Genomic DNA, 18,502 nt, shown 5'->3' with positions numbered 1-18,502 from the left:
CACTGAAATGTGCTGCCGCTATAATCGTCGTAAAATCTATTTTGATTGTCCCTCTTCAGCTTCCGTACTATGCAGTAATTCAAGTCCTCCTCGGGTAGGTTGTGTTTTTGAAATGGTAGTACGGTATGCTTATATAGCACGAGTTTCTGAATTGATATAATCGTATCGTTGAAAATATACAAGTAGTATAATATAATCGATGTACGATTTGATTCTTTCTTATAAAGACGAAAATAGCCTGACGGGGAAAACGCAAAATATATTGTCATTTCTGGACTGTTACAGTATTAACTTGTAGGTACAGCCTGCAATTTGTATTTCTGTATACCCGATTTTCCAAACTATATGTTTGCGGGGGAATATGGCAAGAACAAAGTTCTGGTGCTTCTTGTGCTGTTGCGACACGTGTTAAATAGTGAACTTTGACACAGATAAGAATTTGTTAATACGATACCAGCGCAAAAATCAGTTTAAACTTAAAGTCCGAGGTGCTTCTAGTAATTTTTCGAAACATTTTGAGAATTTATCATGTTCACAGTTATATATATATATATTGTACTTTTTCTTCCATTTAAAGACAAAGTTGGGTGTTGCTTAGTCATATCAAATTTGACTTGCTCATGAGTCTTTCGGTTTGGTGTTGCGTTACATACTTTACATACAGCGCAACAGCCAACTTTGAACTGAGAAACCCGGTATTACATCATTTGCATTAAAACACAATGTGTGACAACAGCCGTGTTTAGCAAATGTTGTAGTCGAGTAAGCATTATCTTGGGAGGCGGTAAACAACGAGTTTTTACAAGATAGTACTAAGTAGGCGTCTTTAAGAAGTTTCTTATTTTAGCTGTTCAAGCTTTTGAATTTAGAAATTAAATTATGTCATGGTACTTTAGGTAATTAAACTTCAATTTATATATATATTACCACAAAAGCCTCTTTGTTGCAGATACCCTGGCTTCTTATAAGAAATGTGTGGATGAGACGCGCGGCTCGATTAGATCGTTCTAGATCATTAACGATGTAGAATGAACCGAATGGCCTCTCGTTTGTAACTGTTCAACCACGTCACGGGGTAGTTTGATCCATTCACCCATATGGTTGTATTGAAGTCATTAGAAGTGAACTGAGTCAGAGGAGGTGTCTTTAGTGATTATTGAGTGTCAGATCTTGTGTGGTGCAGGTGATCCCACCGTGTTGGCAGCCATGGCACATCCAGAATCCCATTCAGTGTTTGACTGCCACCAAGAACCTTCTTTGCTGGAGGGGCTGCAGGAGGTCACTGACACCCAAGGACCTGCCATGCCTACCAATGCCATCTCTCCTAATACAGGTACATTTTAATGTGTGCACTGCGTTCATTCTGCCTCTTTTCACCCTCTTTTCCAGAAACTTCCCCCTGTGATCATAAAATGTGTTAACACACCTTAAAGCCAAGACACTAGTCAACCCATTGCTTAAGCGTTAGCAAAAATGTTATTAGAGCTTCATATAGTTTTATCTGAGAGATTTGCTGCCTTCCAATTTAAACATTTATTTATGGAATGCAATACAGTATATGTCTCTATTGTGCTTTCTTTTGCTTTGTTTGCCTTTTTACTTGTAACTTTTAGCTGTGCAAAAATGTCAATTACAGGATTATAAAAAAACTGTAAATAATGTAGTGTAAATTATGCCTCCAGTTGCTTGTGAATGAATCAGTTTTATCTCTTTTGCTTACATTGAAGGTTTTCCATTGTTCATTGCATGGTAGAGCAAAATATAGTTAAAAAATACTCTGTAGTATTTTACCACCCCATACTGATTAATGAGCTAATGCTAGAGTTTGGGTAAGTGTTTTTCACAGCATTTTTACAGCTGTCTTTAGACAGTGTCAAATAATTTTCTGATGCAAGACTGCTGTAACTCCATCGCGATCATCAGTCATTAGGAGCTCTTACAGTTCTCCTGCTGTAATATACAAAAGAGCTAAAGGTGACCAAATGTGTGCTGAAGTGGTGGTGATCGAAGAGGGGGCTTTGCCTATGCATAAGACCTTTCTACAGTGTGGGTAAGTCACTAATGGAGACTTCTTTCCTTCTTCCAGATGAAAAACTTTTAGCAGATAGCAGTAAGGGTCCGACTGTAACTATCGTCGAGGTATCTGACAGGATGTTTTGCTCTGCCTGCCAGTGCCCTTTTGAGAGCCGGGAAGAGCAGGTGAGCCTCTTAGACTTCGAAAGACTGCTTTTTAAGTTCATTTACAATTTCAGAAGTCCAAGTCTAAAGTCCCTAGTCTGTAGACAACCTAAACAGTTTAGTAAAGAAGAAACAGTTAAGCCTCCAAAATCCCAAAGTTTGACAAATGGAGAGTCTTCTGTAAAAGAAAGGGCTGCATACTCTTTCTTTGTATTTTTTTGTGAATCTCCTCTCCTTTCTCCCTTTTTTATTTGTAGGTGTTTTTATATGAATATGTATGAGTTTAAATCCTTTTAAATCAGTTTCAGAAGTGTGATGATAAGTACTTTGTTTGCTTAAAAAATGATTTCATTTTTAGAAATAGTTTTGAAACAAGGTGGTCTGTCATCTAACAACATGAAATTTCACATTTGACTCACATTAGAATACCATTGAGAATTCCTTCTCTTAAGAGATTTCTTTATTTTAAGTGACTGTGACACTTAACTCTTCTGTACTAATGTTAGTTCATTAGGCTGAGGCCCATTATCAGTTTCTTCCTCGGCAAATACCTGAGTTAATTGAATACATCTGTAATTTTCCTCTCATTTTTAAAAAATAATTATTATATACTCAAGTATATACTGAACTATATATCCTGGCCTATTTAAATTGCTATTTTTACTTATAATTCACTCACTACTTTTCTTTAAATAATATCAAATCATATCATAGAAAGCAGTCACCAGTCAGTGATAGGTAATGAAAACACAGCCTAGACTTGAATGTAAATAAAAAAAGAAAATTGTAATTAGTATGTCTTCAGTATGTCTATTAATTTAAAATTTACATTTAAATATTTGAAAATTCCCTTCAGGATAGCTAGGGTGGGGTTCACATAACTTATTTCTCTTCTGATTGCTCTTCACAAACACAATATGTCACTTTCAGAGAAAGCAATGTCTGTATGCATTCTTAACTGACAAACTACTAATTTTGTACTATTATTATTATATGATATCCTTGGGGACTGGATTCCAGAGATCTGGGGCATAACAAGAGAAAGCCCTGTCACCCATAAAGTATAAGCTAGTCTGGGGGACAAACAGGGGACCAGAATCAGTTGAACAAAAATTGCAAGGTGGAGAGTAGGAAGATAATGAGGTACTGAGGTGCCAAGCCACATAAAGCCTTATACTGTAGGTGAGCATGGGGATTATTATGTAGACACAAAACCTGGTAGGAAGCCAGTGCAAAGACTCCAGGACAGGATTGCTTGGAAGCAGCTTGTTCAGAATTCTGGCTGTACTGAAGTTGAAATTTGTTTAGTTTGGATTTAGATACCACAGTGATTGGGGAATGGCAGTAATCAATTCAACGTAAGATGTAATCTGATTGTCCTATTGTCTATTGTCCTATTGTAAGTGACTCTCAGCTGCATTTATAGTCTTGGAGATGACCCATGCTTAATGTGCTTTGGTTAAGACAATCTGAAAACAATGATGTGTGCTGGTTTCCTTTTGCTCTCAGACAGAACATTACAGACTGGATTGGCACCGGTTTAACCTGCGGCAGCGGCTTTTGGGGGCACAGCCCACCACTGCAGAGGAGTTTGAGAGCCGGACTGGAGCAGGTACCTCATGGCGCTGCATAGTCTAGATTGGTAGGGGTACCAAGTGTTATAGGAAAGTAGTTACAGGTTTTCACACTACCTCAGAAACAGTCATGCTGTCGGGTTGCTTACAGTCCCCCCATAAAATTATCAAATGTTCTTATGAACTGAATAATGAGTATAGTTTTGGCACAGAGTTTGGAGCAGTTTAAGTAGCAGTGCAAAGATGACCTGCCTGAAAGCTGATGAGTCTTTCAGCTACAGTGGGTTGTCTGTAGTCAGAGGTAAATTGGTATTCTTTAGATTTTTTAAAAGAATGTTTCTTATTTCTACTGATCCCAATCCTGGTCCTAAAAGCCTACACACCCGCTGGTTTTTGTTTCAACTGAACTCTCAGTTACACAATTGTACCCTTTTTGGACTCAGCAATAGGTTTATTTCAGTTCCGAAACATGTTGCCTTTTAACTGTTGCATAAAATAAAATCCCAAAATTTGGAGTAGAAAACAAACTTGCGGATATTCCAATTAAGCAACTTTTTAGTTCAGTTAAGGCTCTAGTTACCTGTAGGTAATTAGGGTCGACTGGATTCAAAACCAGTAGGTTTGTGGTAGGTAACCCACGTCTTATATTACAGACAACATAGAGCATTTACCATTTTTTTAAAGTAAAAATGACTTTAGAAGTTTTATTTGATACTTAATGAACATTGTTTTAGATTTAGGCATTATATTTTCTACATGGAAGCACAGCACAATAGATAAGGATTATTGGGTATTTCACTTAGATTATTCTTCCTCTGTTTTTAATTGTTTCATAAGTTCCTGTTTGATTTGCTAACACTGTACCTTAATGCCGATCCATGTGATAGGAAAAGAAAATACATTTTTTTCATTTACAGGTCAGTCTGCCTCACAAACGTTTCGGTATTATGTTTTATTTCTCTTACTTGATGGGTCTGAAATATTGATTATTGATCAATAGTATTGATTATTGACACTTGAGATGTCTGCTGTTGGGAAATTCTGCTGTTTTTTCTCTGTCAACTGCACCTTTATCAGAAAGATGCTTTTAAAAATATTCTCTTGAAAACAACTTTGCAGGGGTGGATTTGTTATTCACTAGATCTAGTACCTGCATTGGGATGTATCTGAAGGACTCCTCCATTACCAACAAAGCGATATCAGACTAGCTCCTAGGATTTTATTGTTTTGAATGCTTGAGAAATAACAGTGCTTGCTGTTTGCTGTCAGGTGACCTGTCCAGTATCTCTGGGTCAGACTCTGAAGATGAAGGCTCTGACAGTGACTGGGGTTACCGTGGTGATCGGGACAGTGGCTCAGCTGGGACAGACAGTCCTCCTGACAGCGAGGTGTCGACTGGGCGCATTTCCTGCAGAGTCCTCTTCAGTAACTCCAAGGGGCAGTATCTGTCTGTCTACCGCTGCATACTGTGCAGCAAGAAGGTACAAGCAAGGATAGAGGATAAGCCAGTCGAGAGCAGAAACACTGTCGTATACTGCATCTATACTTTCTCCATACATTCTCTCACTTTAGGGTGCCTGGGTCTACAGACTGTATGGTTGGATCATTTCTGGCAGATGTGTCAGTTTTAAATATTGAGTGTAAAAGCCATGATTTTAAAAATACAAAAAAATATTTTTTCATTGTGGCACACTGCGGCCACTCTTGCATCCATGCCCCAGAGTGAAATGAGGTTCTTCTAAAGTTCTTCTCTCTCAGTTATAAATTCAGATTTAACACCTGGCAGTGCAGGTACTTTATAATGTGATCCCCAGGTGCTGTTGATATTAAGACAGAATGCTCAAAAAATGATAGTCTAATGTTATGGTTCTGTACCCCCCTGTTTAATGCTTTTTGCTTATAACTAGGCAACTGTGACTGATTCAATTTATTTTTTAACTAGTCCAGCTGTTTTTACAGCATTATTGTATGTTTTAGGAGGGAGTTAAGAATTCTTTGATGTTAATGCTGTCAGTACTGTCCCAAATGATATTGTCCTTTGGATAAAGTTTAATTGTGTCAAACTCTCCTGCTGTCTTGCAGATGGAGAGTGAAAATGACCTGGCAGCCTCCCTACAGAAGCTCAGTAAAAAGGCTGTGTGGGTCATCCTGATGGCTGGAGGAGGGCATTTTGCTGGAGCAGTGTTTCAAGGGTACAACAACTCCCTTTTTGAAAAAGTTTTTATGACAGGAAAGTGTTGACACTGTTCATTGTTGACACATTTATTTCAGCAGGTGCTACATAGTTATTTCTAGATTCATAATTACACCACCACATAGCCAGAAACAAGAGTCTGACCCAGAGATAATGTAACAAATAATAATAATAAAAATTGCTTAGCGCTTGTATAGCGCTTTTCTGGACACTCCACTCAAAGCGCTTTACAGGTAATGGGGACTCCCCTCAGCAACCACCAATGTGAAGCCCCACCTGGATGATGCGACGGCAGCCATAGTGCGCCAGAACGCTCACCACACACCAGCTATCAGTGGGGAGGAGAGCAGAGTGATGAAGCCAGTTCAGAGATGGGAATTATTAGGAGGCCATGATTGGTAAAGGCCAATGGGAATTTTGGTCAGGATGCCGGAGTTACAGCAATACTCTTTCAGAGAAACTCGCTGAGATTTTTAATGACCACAGATAGTCAGGACCTCGGTTTTACGTCTCATCCAAAGGACGGCGCCTCTTTACAGTATAGTGTATCCTATCATCTGTGGAATAACTCTTCATTGTAAAACTATGTATTAACTTTGGGTGAAATTATTACACACCTGAGGACCTTTTGTTATAAATGGAAAAGCTATAGAAATAAAGGTTGTTGAAGCAGTCTTAATAAGAAAGGATCTCATTGTGATACTGTGCTGTTCTTTGTTCTGATGTTTGAACTGAGTTTTATTAGATCATTGATCTAATGCTAGGAAAGAAAGGCAAAATCCTCTAATAGATGAGATATTGGCATCTACAATATGTATAGTCTCTATGCTGCATCGGTAGAGACACCTGTTGACATACTTTTCATCTCCAGTTCTGTTCTGTTAGCTGGGGCACGTAAACAATTGCGCAGACCTCTTTCTCCTGATTTTCCAGGAGGGACATTCTGCAGCACAAGACCTTCCATCGGTATACAGTTCGTGCGAAGCGTGGTACCGCACAGGGCCTGAGAGACTCCCAGAACCGCAGCCATGCTCCCAAATCTGCTGGCGCAGCCCTGCGCAGGTACAATGAGGCCGCACTGCTGAAGGTAGGGCCATCTCCTCCGTCTGCTTTCTTACTAAACTCAACCACTTTCCCATTCAGTTTCTATGCTGAACAGTCTCAAGCTGTTTGCCAAGGCCAGACACTCCTGTTGTTCAAATGTACTTGCTCCAATCTTACAGTGTAAACAAAGGGAAGCTTTTCAGTACTAGTGTGCAAAATCCACATTATAATGTAATGGATCTGCTTTTGATTGTATATGTGGTGGATTTATTCATTTGTAGTTGTGTTTTTTATTTTTTTACTTAATAATAGAATAATTAATATGTTGTTATTCAAAGTGATTCCGTTAAATTGGGGTTTTTCTAAAGCTAGAAAAGGTTTAGGTAATCAATATCTTATGACATTATATGCAGTTAAGAAAATGAATGAACAAATAAGTCAAATTTATTTGGACTGAGAGACATACATTTCTCTTTTGCCTGAGGAGTGCAGATGTCACATTCCTGCTTTTGAAGAGCTGTTGCTGTTTTAATAAACATCTATATTATTGTGATTGATGGTTTTGGTCGCTTGCCTTTCTTCCTCTTCTGCAAATATAAACTTTTGTGAATTTTGAAATACACACTTTGAGAAGGATTCAGGAGTCTCGTCAAGCTTCATTATAAACTCATTTTTCAGATCACTAGTTTCTTTTTGGTGGTGGCCAGTGTTAAAAATGCTGAAGTAATAGTTGTAATAATACTAATTGTTATTTATTCAACATAACTTAGTGTTCTTAATCAACAAAATAAAATTTAGCATTTGTACGACATCACACTAATTAGCAAATTAAAGCACATGGAGTTATCATGGTGTTAAAAGTTAATGTTTTTTGTTTTGAGTAATCAATACATAGGAGAGGATATGAGGGCTTAAATGTTCTATTTGTATCTTTTATTAGAATTTTAAGTAGATCCTTATAAAAACTCCACAGTGTTCATTTTTGGGTGTTTATATTGTTCATACTGTACAGAGCCTAATTCTTTAAGTAACTGACAAGAACTGATAAGAGCTTCCCAGCATGACTTTCTTTATTATTATCAAAGTGCATTGTTTTGTCTGTAAAAAATGCATCCAAATAAAATGCAGGAAAAAAAGATTTTAATCAAAAAATAAACCTGTCACAGACACTTGCACTTTAACACATGTTGCTGAAGAGAATTCGGTCTCTTGATTGAATAAAAAGGGCATTATGGTACATGCACCAACATCTGTAGCATTGTCTACTGTCCGTTTCATATTAATGTAGAATAAGCAATGCAGGATGGTCCTGGCTTACTCTGGCCCTCAGTACTACTGTGTTTGGCTGCAGCTACTGCTTTGTACTATTGTCATGTTGCCACCCTCATCACTTGCCTGCATGTTAATCTCGGCGAGTGGCAGAACGTTATTTAGTACAGAATGTACAATGAATTGCACTTGCCACGTGCTTGTTTGTTTTCATTTATTTTTATGTGTGTTTTTTCTCTTGGATATTTTTGTGGATGCGGCTGTACCTTCCTGGTCCCTATTGATCAGCAGCAACAATTTCTTTCTAACTAACCATGTTATTAGGGCTCCCATGAAGAGCCTGTAGATGGGACTGGTGTAGAGTGGTGTAGAGTACTCAGGATTGATGAAGGTACCATGTGCTGTGTTGCAGGATATCCAGGATCTGCTGGAGAGCTGGGCGAATCACCTTAGTGATGCCAATGCCATATTCCTTCGTGCCCCCTCCTATAACCGGGCCATGTTCTTTGGGGGGCGCCCAGCCCCGCTGGAGAGGAACGACCAGCGCATCCGCACACTGCCCTTTCCAACCCGTCGCCCCACCTTCCGCGAGGTCAAGAGGGTACATGAGGCCCTCTCCACGTTACATGTCTATGGTAAACAATGTTTGGCATTAGAATTAAAAAAATGGTGCATAAAATAATCTTAGCTGAGATCTGTGGATCAATATAATGCTAGCTATGAAAGGAAAAGAGACATGAATGGTAACCACTCTCACTATTGCTTAAGCTATCTTTAATTCTCCGCATGGAGCTGTATCTTAGACAAAGGAACGCCATGCCTGCATAGCTGCCACTAGAGTCACTAACGCTTCTGCCAAGAGAAGCTAGTTAAGTTGATTATGACATGTATTCCCCAAGCGGCAACACACGATTGCCCGGGCGCTAGCAAGTTTAGGGTGATATTAGCCTGGGTTCTCTCGGCCCTCAGTGACTGTTAGTGGTGTTAGTGGGCCTATCCTCTGATTGGCACTGCACCGCCATTCGATGTGTTAAAAGACAAAGGTGAGGGTTTGAAGGTGGGCGAGTCTTGTTTTTCCCGATGTGTGATCGCTTGGCTTACATCGTGTAAACCAAGATGTGAAAAATATCAGTTGACTCTTCCAAATTCAGTGATTCTAATAAAAAAATTGACATTTCTAATTTATAAAAAAGAGACTTGTTTTTAATACTGTGGTCAATAAATTATAGTGTTAATGATAAAACATTGTATGTAAAGCTAAATCTTGCTTATTCATAATGAGCTTTGTTTGATCCCATGAATACAATTTGTATTTTTGTCTCGGTTTGGGTCGATGAACCATGATAAAAAACCACAGAGATGAGAATTTTTTGTGGCCGTATTTTTGGTGGCCTCTAGTGGTGTCCATGGGAGAAGACATTACACCAAGAGGATAAGTATTGATTTTGCATTGCAGGAAAAGACACTGATATTGCCAACATCATCAGTTCTCCAAAGAAGGTGTGGAAGAAGGCATCGAAACCATCACAAAAAGCCACTTCCGTACTGCAGATAAATGGTGAGTTAGTGGTCCTAAAAGCATGATGGGCTGAATTTATTGGTAGTAGTTCAGGTGGGTAGCTGCGTCAGCATGCGTAGGCTGCAAAGGCACAAGTAGTAGGTTTATTCCATGCTGAAAAAAAGAAGAAAGAGAACACAATGTTTTGGCCATGGAGCCTTCTTCAGGTGTGAGAGAGACAGGGCAGTAGGCAAAGGTAAAGTAGTGGGAGAACTACATGTACCCATCGGTCATGCTAATAAAGCACCTTGAATTGAATTGAACAAAGGTTGGGAGGGAGGAGGAGTGAGAGGCGGGAGCAGGGGACAGAAAGAGAGGCCAATCAAGAGGTGTGAAGTCAGAATGGGTGCAGAGAGGTGTGAAATGAAACTTCCTATAAACCTATTACTAATAAACCTATTACTTGTTCCTTTGAATTTATTGGTATTGACTACAGAATTAACATTTTACAAGGACAGTGATTTGGACTTGTGGATTTTCTTTTTTTCTGTTTTCCCTGAAGTTGTTAGTACTGTGAATTTTGTGTCTCCAGAAAACTGTTCATTAACCCCAAGTACACTGATAATCTTTTCTTGCTTTTTCATTGCATTGCATTTCATACACAGAAATAAGCTTTGTATGGAAGCTCATTTCCGCCAGGGAGTAAAAAAAAAACGCGCTATGGTATCTCAGAATTGCGACTTGGCAACTCAGAATTGCGACTTGGCAACTCAGAATTCCGACTTTATATCTCACATTTGCGACTTAGCAACTCAGAATTGCGACTTCGAAATAGCCCATATTTCCTTGTCTGTCCTTTTGTTATTGTAACGGATTCGGGTTCTAGGGCTTGTGCCCTCGCCGCTACCACCCTAGTTCGTGTATAATTCTGAGTTGCTAAGTCACAATTCTGAGTTGCTAAGTCGGAAATTTAAGATACCATAGCGCGTTTTTTTTTACTCCCTGGAGGAAACGGGCTTCCATAGCTTTGAGCCACTTATAAGTTTAAATAAAAACTAGTCAGTATGCATGAACGTTATTATGTATAGGACCTTGGGATCTGCAGGTTTTTAACAATCAGGTTATTACTGTGTTAGTTGTTTTACTTTTGGTGACAGAGGGCTGATAATGTAAAGCAACCAGCAAAAACTGATGGATATATTGCATAAGACTAACAGCGAGGCTAGCTAGTTTTGAAATATTCCATTGATTAATGTACGACAGTATGTGTGTATGCTTTCCCAAGGACAGTTTCTCCCACTTGTGTCTGTTGGCCCATGGCGCGGGAGTCGGGCACCTGTCAGATCTGAGCAGGGGTGCGGTGTGTTTTGTCTCTGGCAGCAGCAGTGGAGGAGGAGGTGGAGAAGGACTGCTCTGGAGAGGAGAGCCCTGCAGTGGAGCTGGAGACAGTGGAGCTGAGCCTGAGCACGCTGGAGCTGAAGGAGTTCGAGATCTGTCCACGCAAGAAGAGGCACAAGAAAAAGAAGAAGCAGGCTGCAGCAGCAACAGGTACAGGTGGTCAACATCTTACAGTTACAAAAAGTGACAAGAAAAATGAGGTTATGCATTAAAGGTATCTCATGCTATCTTATCTCATGCTGTTAAAGCAGAGTTTGAGTAAATCAGATATGAGTTTCTCCACACACTTCGCACTTGTTTACTTCAAATGTAAAGTTGATGACATACTCACCATGGTTGATGGTTGATGACCAGTTCAACATGCTTTGTATTTCTGTATGCCACAAGCTATGAGTGGTATTGTTACAATGCTGCTGTACACAGGGCACAGCCGTGGGTGAGATTGGGCAGAATCCAAGCGCAAGGGACCGGAGAGATATGGAGAAGCCCGAAAAGAGCCGAGTGTGAGGGTTATTAACTCTCAGGATCAACTGAGGGAAAGTGAAGAATTAGAAAGGCGATTAAATGTAAATAGAACTGGCCAGACAGCCTGGAAAATAGGAAAGCTGGCACTGTTTCTGATGGACCGGGCGCTTAATCATCATTCAGAATGATGAGCCCACCGGTGATCGGGTCCTGTGCCGAGCTCCCGAGGAAAAGGAGGCGAAAAGGAAAAAGTAAGGGGAGAGGCACTCAGGTCAGTAACCGTGCTGTGTCTGGTAGGCCTCAGAGAGCAGAGCGGTTCAGCCACAGTGGCAGGGCAGGAAACTCCTCTCCTGGTGGTCTGTATGGAGGGAACCAGAATCCCCGGTGCCTGTGGGACAGGACTGACAGAGATATCTGCTGGGAATGGAACCTATCCAACAACACAGTCCCAGTCAGAGGTCCCAGAGGGAGCCCAGGGAATGGAATTCCAAAACAAGGAAGGCTTCGCTCGGACCCTGATTGGTGGCTTAGGATAGAAGAAAAACAGAAAATGAATTAAAGGGGAGAGTCACATAGATGCAGAACTAAACTCTTATCTGGTATTTGTTACTGTGTATGTTCCACAGTGTGCAGCTAGTGACAGTTTTGGACAGTTTGTCTCTTGTTTTTTTTTTTACCCTGCGATAAGTCTCAATTATTGAGATATTTTAAGCAGTTTTAAATTTTGCCCTAGGAGACCCCTAAAATGAACTAAACACCAGAGTTGCCATATTTACCATTTACTTACAGAGGTCATTACAGTGTAAGATTGGAAATGCAAAGTGTCAGAACTATTTAAACAAAAATAAATATAAACTCTCAACATGTGTGATTCGACAAGTTATATCACTGCTTTCAGGTGCAATAATGTAATTATTATTACATTTTGTTTCAATGGATTAGATTTACACAACTTGTTTGCTTCTGCTAACCCTCAATACTGTAGAAGGAGATAAGTGACACAAAAATGGAATTAAAATCAGAATTTATCTCATGTACATCTTTTACTTGAAGGGGTTTGCTGTATATTTCACCTTTTTAATTCTACAGGTTTCCTGGTTGTAACAGGCATTTGGTTCGATTCCTAATTGTTTTCTATTTCAGATTTTTTTAACTGTGACTTTACAGTCAGAGGCAGGCAGTTTTGAATTGTGATTGATGGCTGTCTGTGTTTAGACTTGGTGTCTAGGGAGTCAGTTGAGCAGAGAGAGTATTCCGAGAACCCAGAGCCAGCAGACGGCGTGGAGGGACCAGAGAGGTCCGTGGCAAAGCGGAAACCCAGGAGGAACAGGAAGGCTCAAGCTCATTCTCCAGAGCAGGGTGAGCTGGAATGGGAATGGCTTTCTTTCTTCTTTTGTTATGACATGTTTTGTAGTAAGGGTATTTCTCCCTAGTGAATGAAGAGCAGTTTGTTAATTACATAAACTTCCTTTTCATTTTTTAGTTTAGGTGGGTAGCTGCGTCAGCATGTGTAGGCTGCAAAGGAACAAGTAATAGCTTTATTCCACGCTGAAAAGAGAAGAAAGAAAGCACAAAGTTTCGGCCGTGGAGCCTTCTTCAAACACCTTTAGTTTCACTTTTACATTTCACAGTATCCCATTATATGTTAGTAAGTAATTTTTGTAAAGATTTCTGTTTAGTTTGTCATAAACAAACTACAAGCTGGAAAAACATTCTATCATATCAACTGTCTGGTAAACATCACATCTTCACTTTCTGTGTTGTGCTGGTTTTGGCTTACAGTGTTTTACCTGTGAATCTCAGAACATTGAATAATACAAGTTTTCTTCCCCAGTACATTTCCTTGCAATACACAGTGAAGTATTATTAGACAGTTGAGTAATCATTGAAGCAAAGTGTATTCTATTCAAAAATGTTCCATGAAAAGTATACAGAAACAGGACATACAGGAAAGGGAAAACCTCTGCAAGATTCCTGTGCTGTGCTTAAATGACATCGCAGTTTGATCTGCTCCTTTCCAGGCATGGGCGCAGAATACCCGGAGTACGGCCTGCGGGACTCCCTATACACTGCCTGTAAGACTGGAGATGTGGAGACCCTCCTGAGCCTCCTCCAGCCGCAGGGCCCAGGGAGGGAGGATGGGACCTGTCCTTCTGTGGAGACGCATGCTCCAGTGACCTCTGACCTGCTGAATAGTGAGATTGACCCCGCAGGATTCACCCTGTTGCATGTTGCAGCTGCAGCAGGGCACAGAGCTGTGATCCGGCTCCTGCTGGATGCTGGTAGCGACCCTGCATGCAGGTACACAAAGCAGAGTCATCTGCACAGATGAACAAGACATCTAAAACTATGAGGAGAAACAAGAGTATCATAACTTCCATTTTGTCTAACTCTTTCCTGTCTAGGATTAAAATGAGCTAACAGCACCTCTTTAAGCCTCCTTAATGAATACTAAATAGTAATATACAGTACAATTGTTTAACGTTTAATTTCTTATGGTCATTCTGTAATGGTCTTGAAAGAAGGCCCGTAGGATTTTTAAACAACATACAGTATATTGTGATTTGATTGTCCTGTGGTAAGAATTTCAGTTCTTTTAAGTAATTATTAGCTGAAACTGATGTGCAGTCATTGGTTTATTAAAAAAATTGAATAAAGTTAAAGGGGAACTACAATGCTATTTTTAGATTTTGGGGTTAGAAAGAACTGGCATTGATGAGTGCATTTCAAACCACAATGAAAGTAAAATGTACACAGTAACATGTAAAACCTCCAATTTACATCACAAAATAGATTACATTTCCAGGTATGTGCAGTGCCATATTCTGCGATTCAGAACAAGGCAACCAGTCTTCTGCTTAGGTGAAGTGTCCCTATTACATGGTAAACAAGCAGGCTTGTGAATACATCTCTTTTAATCCAATAAAAATATTGCTCTCGATTTCGAGACCGTTTTTGCTGACAAATATTACTTGTTAACTCTCGGATCATGATGTGAAAATGTCTGGTATACTACTCTTAATTATTTGCTTTTACATCACATTACATTAGTCATTTTAGTGACTAGTGAGTAGGAAGGGCCACTTCACATCTCAAACTTGACAACATGGCAACTATGCAATACTTTCACATACTGTAAAAACGTTCACTATTTTGTGCTTAATTTGGAATTTATAAAATGTTGCAATACCATAAATTAATTTATTTTGTAACCGAAATTAAAAACTAGTCTGAGAAATTGGAGTTCCCTTTTAAATTATTAATCATTCATAATTATCTTGATAAATATGTAATAAATACATTGTAAAATATACAAATAAAGTTGCAGAGAAATCTAAAAAAAACTCATCTATCCTAAAAAAAGTGCTTAGCAGAAGCTGTGTTTTGAGTTTCTCTTATCGTTCTTAGAGACAAGAAAGGACAGACTCCGTACGCAGTGGCTGCTGAGAAGGATACCAGGAATGAATTTCGCAAGTACATGGCTGAGAACCCTAACAAATACGATTATATCAAAGCACAGGTAGGCTTTTTGGATGACTTCTGTAAACATTTTGTGTGTTGCGAGACAACTTTAAGTACCTGAGCTTTTATGTTGCTAACTTTCCACCAGACCAAACTACGTATGAAAAAGACATGGGTGTTTATGTTGACACATTGCTTATATCTTCCAGACAATGCCAGGAGATAAATTAAAGGCAAACAAAATGCTTCAAATATATAGTTAAAATCATAGAATTCTAATCAAGAGTTGTAATGTTAAAAATTGTATCATGCATTAGCCAAGGTGATATTGCCCTGCTCAAGTAATTCAGTTAACCTGTAATCTGTGATTAGATCTTAATAGTGATATACAGTACATGAAAGGGTTCAAGGAAATGTGCTGTGAAAGCTTGATGGCAGTTATAATTGCTGTGATACACAGGCGATTTGAGATTGTGGAATAAACTGATTGTGTCTGTGTATGAGGTCCCAGGACCACTGACGGCGGAGATTGAATCAAAAAAGATGGAGAAGAAAAGGGCACAGAAAGCCGCAAAGAAGCAGCGGGAGAAGGAACAGAGAGAGGAGAGGAAGAAACAGGAAGTGGAAGAGGAAGAGAAGAGGAGATACGCGGCACTCAGCGATCGAGAGAAGGTAAGACAGAGTCGTGGAGCTGCTGTGTTCACTTATCTCTCCAAGAAAACAGAAATTTAATGTGCTCACTCACTGGGGGGAGTCAGATTAGTCCTTTACTTGAGAAGGGGAAAATGACTAATACCAAATATAGTGACTAGATTGTTAATTCTTCAGTTGCTAACCCACTAATCGAGATCTATTGTTTATTAGAAAAGCATATTTGTCTGGCATAATGTCTTATACACAGCAGAATAATAGAAATAATATCTGTCTTTTTTATCTCTGGAAAGAATCAGTTTTTCCTATGTAGAAAATTGCCTTTTCAAACTTTCAGAATGACTCTTTTATTCATAAATAGAAAATAAATGTAATTATGTATAGTTTATAATACTGTCATATTCAGTGACCTCTGAATTTTAATTTTATTGGACAGTACTTCGACATCAAAATACTAGCATTGTAAAATCCCCACCCCAATGTGACTATAGTCTTTAAGAAGTTTGAAAATCTGAAAACAGAGCAGAGTGTATAAACTATGAAGCCATTTTAAATTCACATTAAAAAACAATGTTTAATAGCCAGACTCTGAACCCTGTAATAATAATAAAGAATTAAATAATTCTTTAATTCTTCCACAGAGAGCTGTGGCAGCAGAGAGAAGGTTGGCACACCAGATGGCAACAAGTGGAGGCACAGTTTCTAATGCAAGGTACAGTGGGGCTATATACTCAATCCTCAATCCTATAAAAACTATGGAGAAGAAAAAGATTAGGAAAATGGGTGAGTTATTTAATAAATCAAGTACAGTACTTATTTTTTTCAGGTTTGGGAACTCTGGTTCTTGAAAGATGAAGATCATTCATATATTTGTTCTAAACAAACTCCGAAATCTTTAAATTGTGCAATGCTTTTTCATTGATTATTTAATTATTACCTAAAAAACTAGCTGGAATGGGGCTCTTCTGGAACAGGAATGGAACCTTCTGTGTCTGATTTTATTCTTCATGTTTAGTATTTATTGAATATTTGATAGGAGGAGTTTTCTTTGTTTGGACTCAGACTATAATTCTTTCTAGTAGCTGAGGCCTCTGCTATGCCTTCACCCTACCTGCTTTCTTAAAATATGTGTGCTAGTTATAGACATGATAATTCACATGATTACAATACAATCACCATACTGCAGTAACATACTACAGCTATTTACTGTAAAAACATAGTGTATTTAAGAACTGAATATTTTAATAAAAGAGCAGTCCAATGTCTATGACTGTGATTTGTAGAGATACAAATTCTAGAATACAAGGAACATGGTTTACATACATATTTATTGTAAATTAAGCATGTGAAGTGATAACATTTCCTTTCAACTTGGTATTTGTGGTTGTGTTTTCCATTTTTGTTTACTATTCAATGATGAAACTAGTGGTACTAGTACATAACTGGTTGGCCAAGTTTGAAAACTGTCAAGGAGTTTTAGTTACAGTGGTTTTGATTTCACATGTATACCAAGTCCAAAACACAAAACCAAATGAATGTGCTTGTGTGTCTGTATACTACTGCTCTTTGAACAGTTTACTCTGTCCTGCAGTTTGGTACCTGTGAACTCCTAAGCTGAAGAATTTCTGAACTTTCAGAAGCTGACATACTGTGTGACTCAACGGGGAGCTTGTATTGTTGTTGAAGACCTTTGGCGCTGTGTTTCAGACGCTGTTGGCAATGTGGGGAATCACTCCAGGGAAAAATCCCTTTTGAATACTTGGACTTCTCCTTCTGCACCACACGCTGTCTGCAGGAGCACCGGAGGAGCCGAGCTCCCACTGCCAGGCCCTGATGCAGCAGCTGCCTAGCCCCCCCCAGCCCCCCAGCCAGGACAAGGCCAAGAAGCTTGTCCTGACAGCTCACATCTCCAAGACTTAGTCCTGACGGAGTCTGGACCACTGTAGGCCAAACCCAGCTTCAAATCACTGAGCAGCAGCTAACGCTGGTGACAGGAAGAAGCTCTATTATCTCCATGGTTGAGCTCATTAACTACAAATAGAAATGAGCACTGAACAACCTGATGCTGCACATTTTTTGCAGAACTTATAAGAAATCCACTTTGATCTATTTTTCCATCAGCAATTTTGTCTTGCTGCTAACCATTTTTTTTTCCAATGCCCATTTTATGTTCACTAGTCATCAGTGTAGATTTGGCAATTATTTTAATTAGCATCAAATGGAAGTTTGAGTTAAATCTCAATAACGCTGCAAGCTCATAATTAGAATGTACAGGTGATTGGCCAACACACTGCAAGATCTTCTTTACCGCAAAAGTCTATTGGAAGCTCCCGATTCTTGTCAGAATGTTTTTGTGAATCTATCTATCACAATCTATCACAAGTGTTTTAATCCAACTCCCCCGCAATTGTGCGAAAGGGGAGTCTGGTTTTAAACAGGCATGCTTGTAATATAATTTAAAAAAGCTTCTAAACATTTTAAAACATTTTACTGAAAATAAAGGATTCTGCAGAAGTTATTTTTTTGTTTCCTTTGAAGTAAAAGTTTCAAGATAAACCTGCCGAGTTTTTCATTGGAAATAATAAATCAGACATGTCAAATGTGATAAAAAGGAAAGATTGTTTATTGGCTCATTATCAGTAATGTCACATTTGTGTGAAGAAGTTGAGTTAGACAATAAAACACGTTTACACTGTTCTGCGTTTCCATTACTAGAAGGTGTCATGAAAAACCGTATCCACATAGAAAGCATCTTACTGTAGGTCTGGA

At 39.0% G+C, this 18,502-nt stretch overlaps 1 protein-coding gene across 3 annotated transcripts; it reads left to right on the top strand.

The window, feature by feature from the left end:
* Positions 1–24: 24 nt before the first annotated feature.
* Positions 25–18,251, top strand: ankzf1 (ankyrin repeat and zinc finger peptidyl tRNA hydrolase 1). 3 transcript variants are annotated; one of them, XM_015359250.2, is made up of 16 exons: positions 25–94; positions 1,184–1,333; positions 2,087–2,199; positions 3,688–3,790; positions 5,022–5,233; positions 5,835–5,944; positions 6,880–7,033; positions 8,672–8,894; positions 9,716–9,817; positions 11,141–11,305; positions 12,836–12,979; positions 13,642–13,921; positions 15,029–15,140; positions 15,587–15,754; positions 16,375–16,445; positions 17,441–18,251. In XM_015359250.2, exons 2-16 carry the CDS (start codon positions 1,207–1,209, stop codon positions 17,565–17,567), a joined length of 2,211 nt encoding a protein of 736 aa, XP_015214736.1. In that variant the 5' UTR covers positions 25–94; positions 1,184–1,206; the 3' UTR covers positions 17,568–18,251. The 3 variants fall into 3 exon arrangements, with proteins under 3 accessions (XP_015214736.1, XP_015214732.1, XP_015214733.1); XM_015359246.2 differs by having other exon boundaries at positions 11,138–11,305; XM_015359247.2 differs by lacking the exon at positions 25–94 and adding an exon at positions 116–294 and having other exon boundaries at positions 11,138–11,305.
* The last annotated feature ends 251 nt before the right edge of the window (positions 18,252–18,502 follow it).

This window comes from Lepisosteus oculatus, chromosome 12 (genome assembly GCF_040954835.1).
Source record: "Lepisosteus oculatus isolate fLepOcu1 chromosome 12, fLepOcu1.hap2, whole genome shotgun sequence".
In the NCBI taxonomy this organism is placed as follows: Eukaryota; Metazoa; Chordata; class Actinopteri; order Semionotiformes; family Lepisosteidae; genus Lepisosteus; species Lepisosteus oculatus.
Note: the sequence above shows the minus strand (reverse complement) of the source record. Positions and strands in the feature narration are given on the sequence as shown.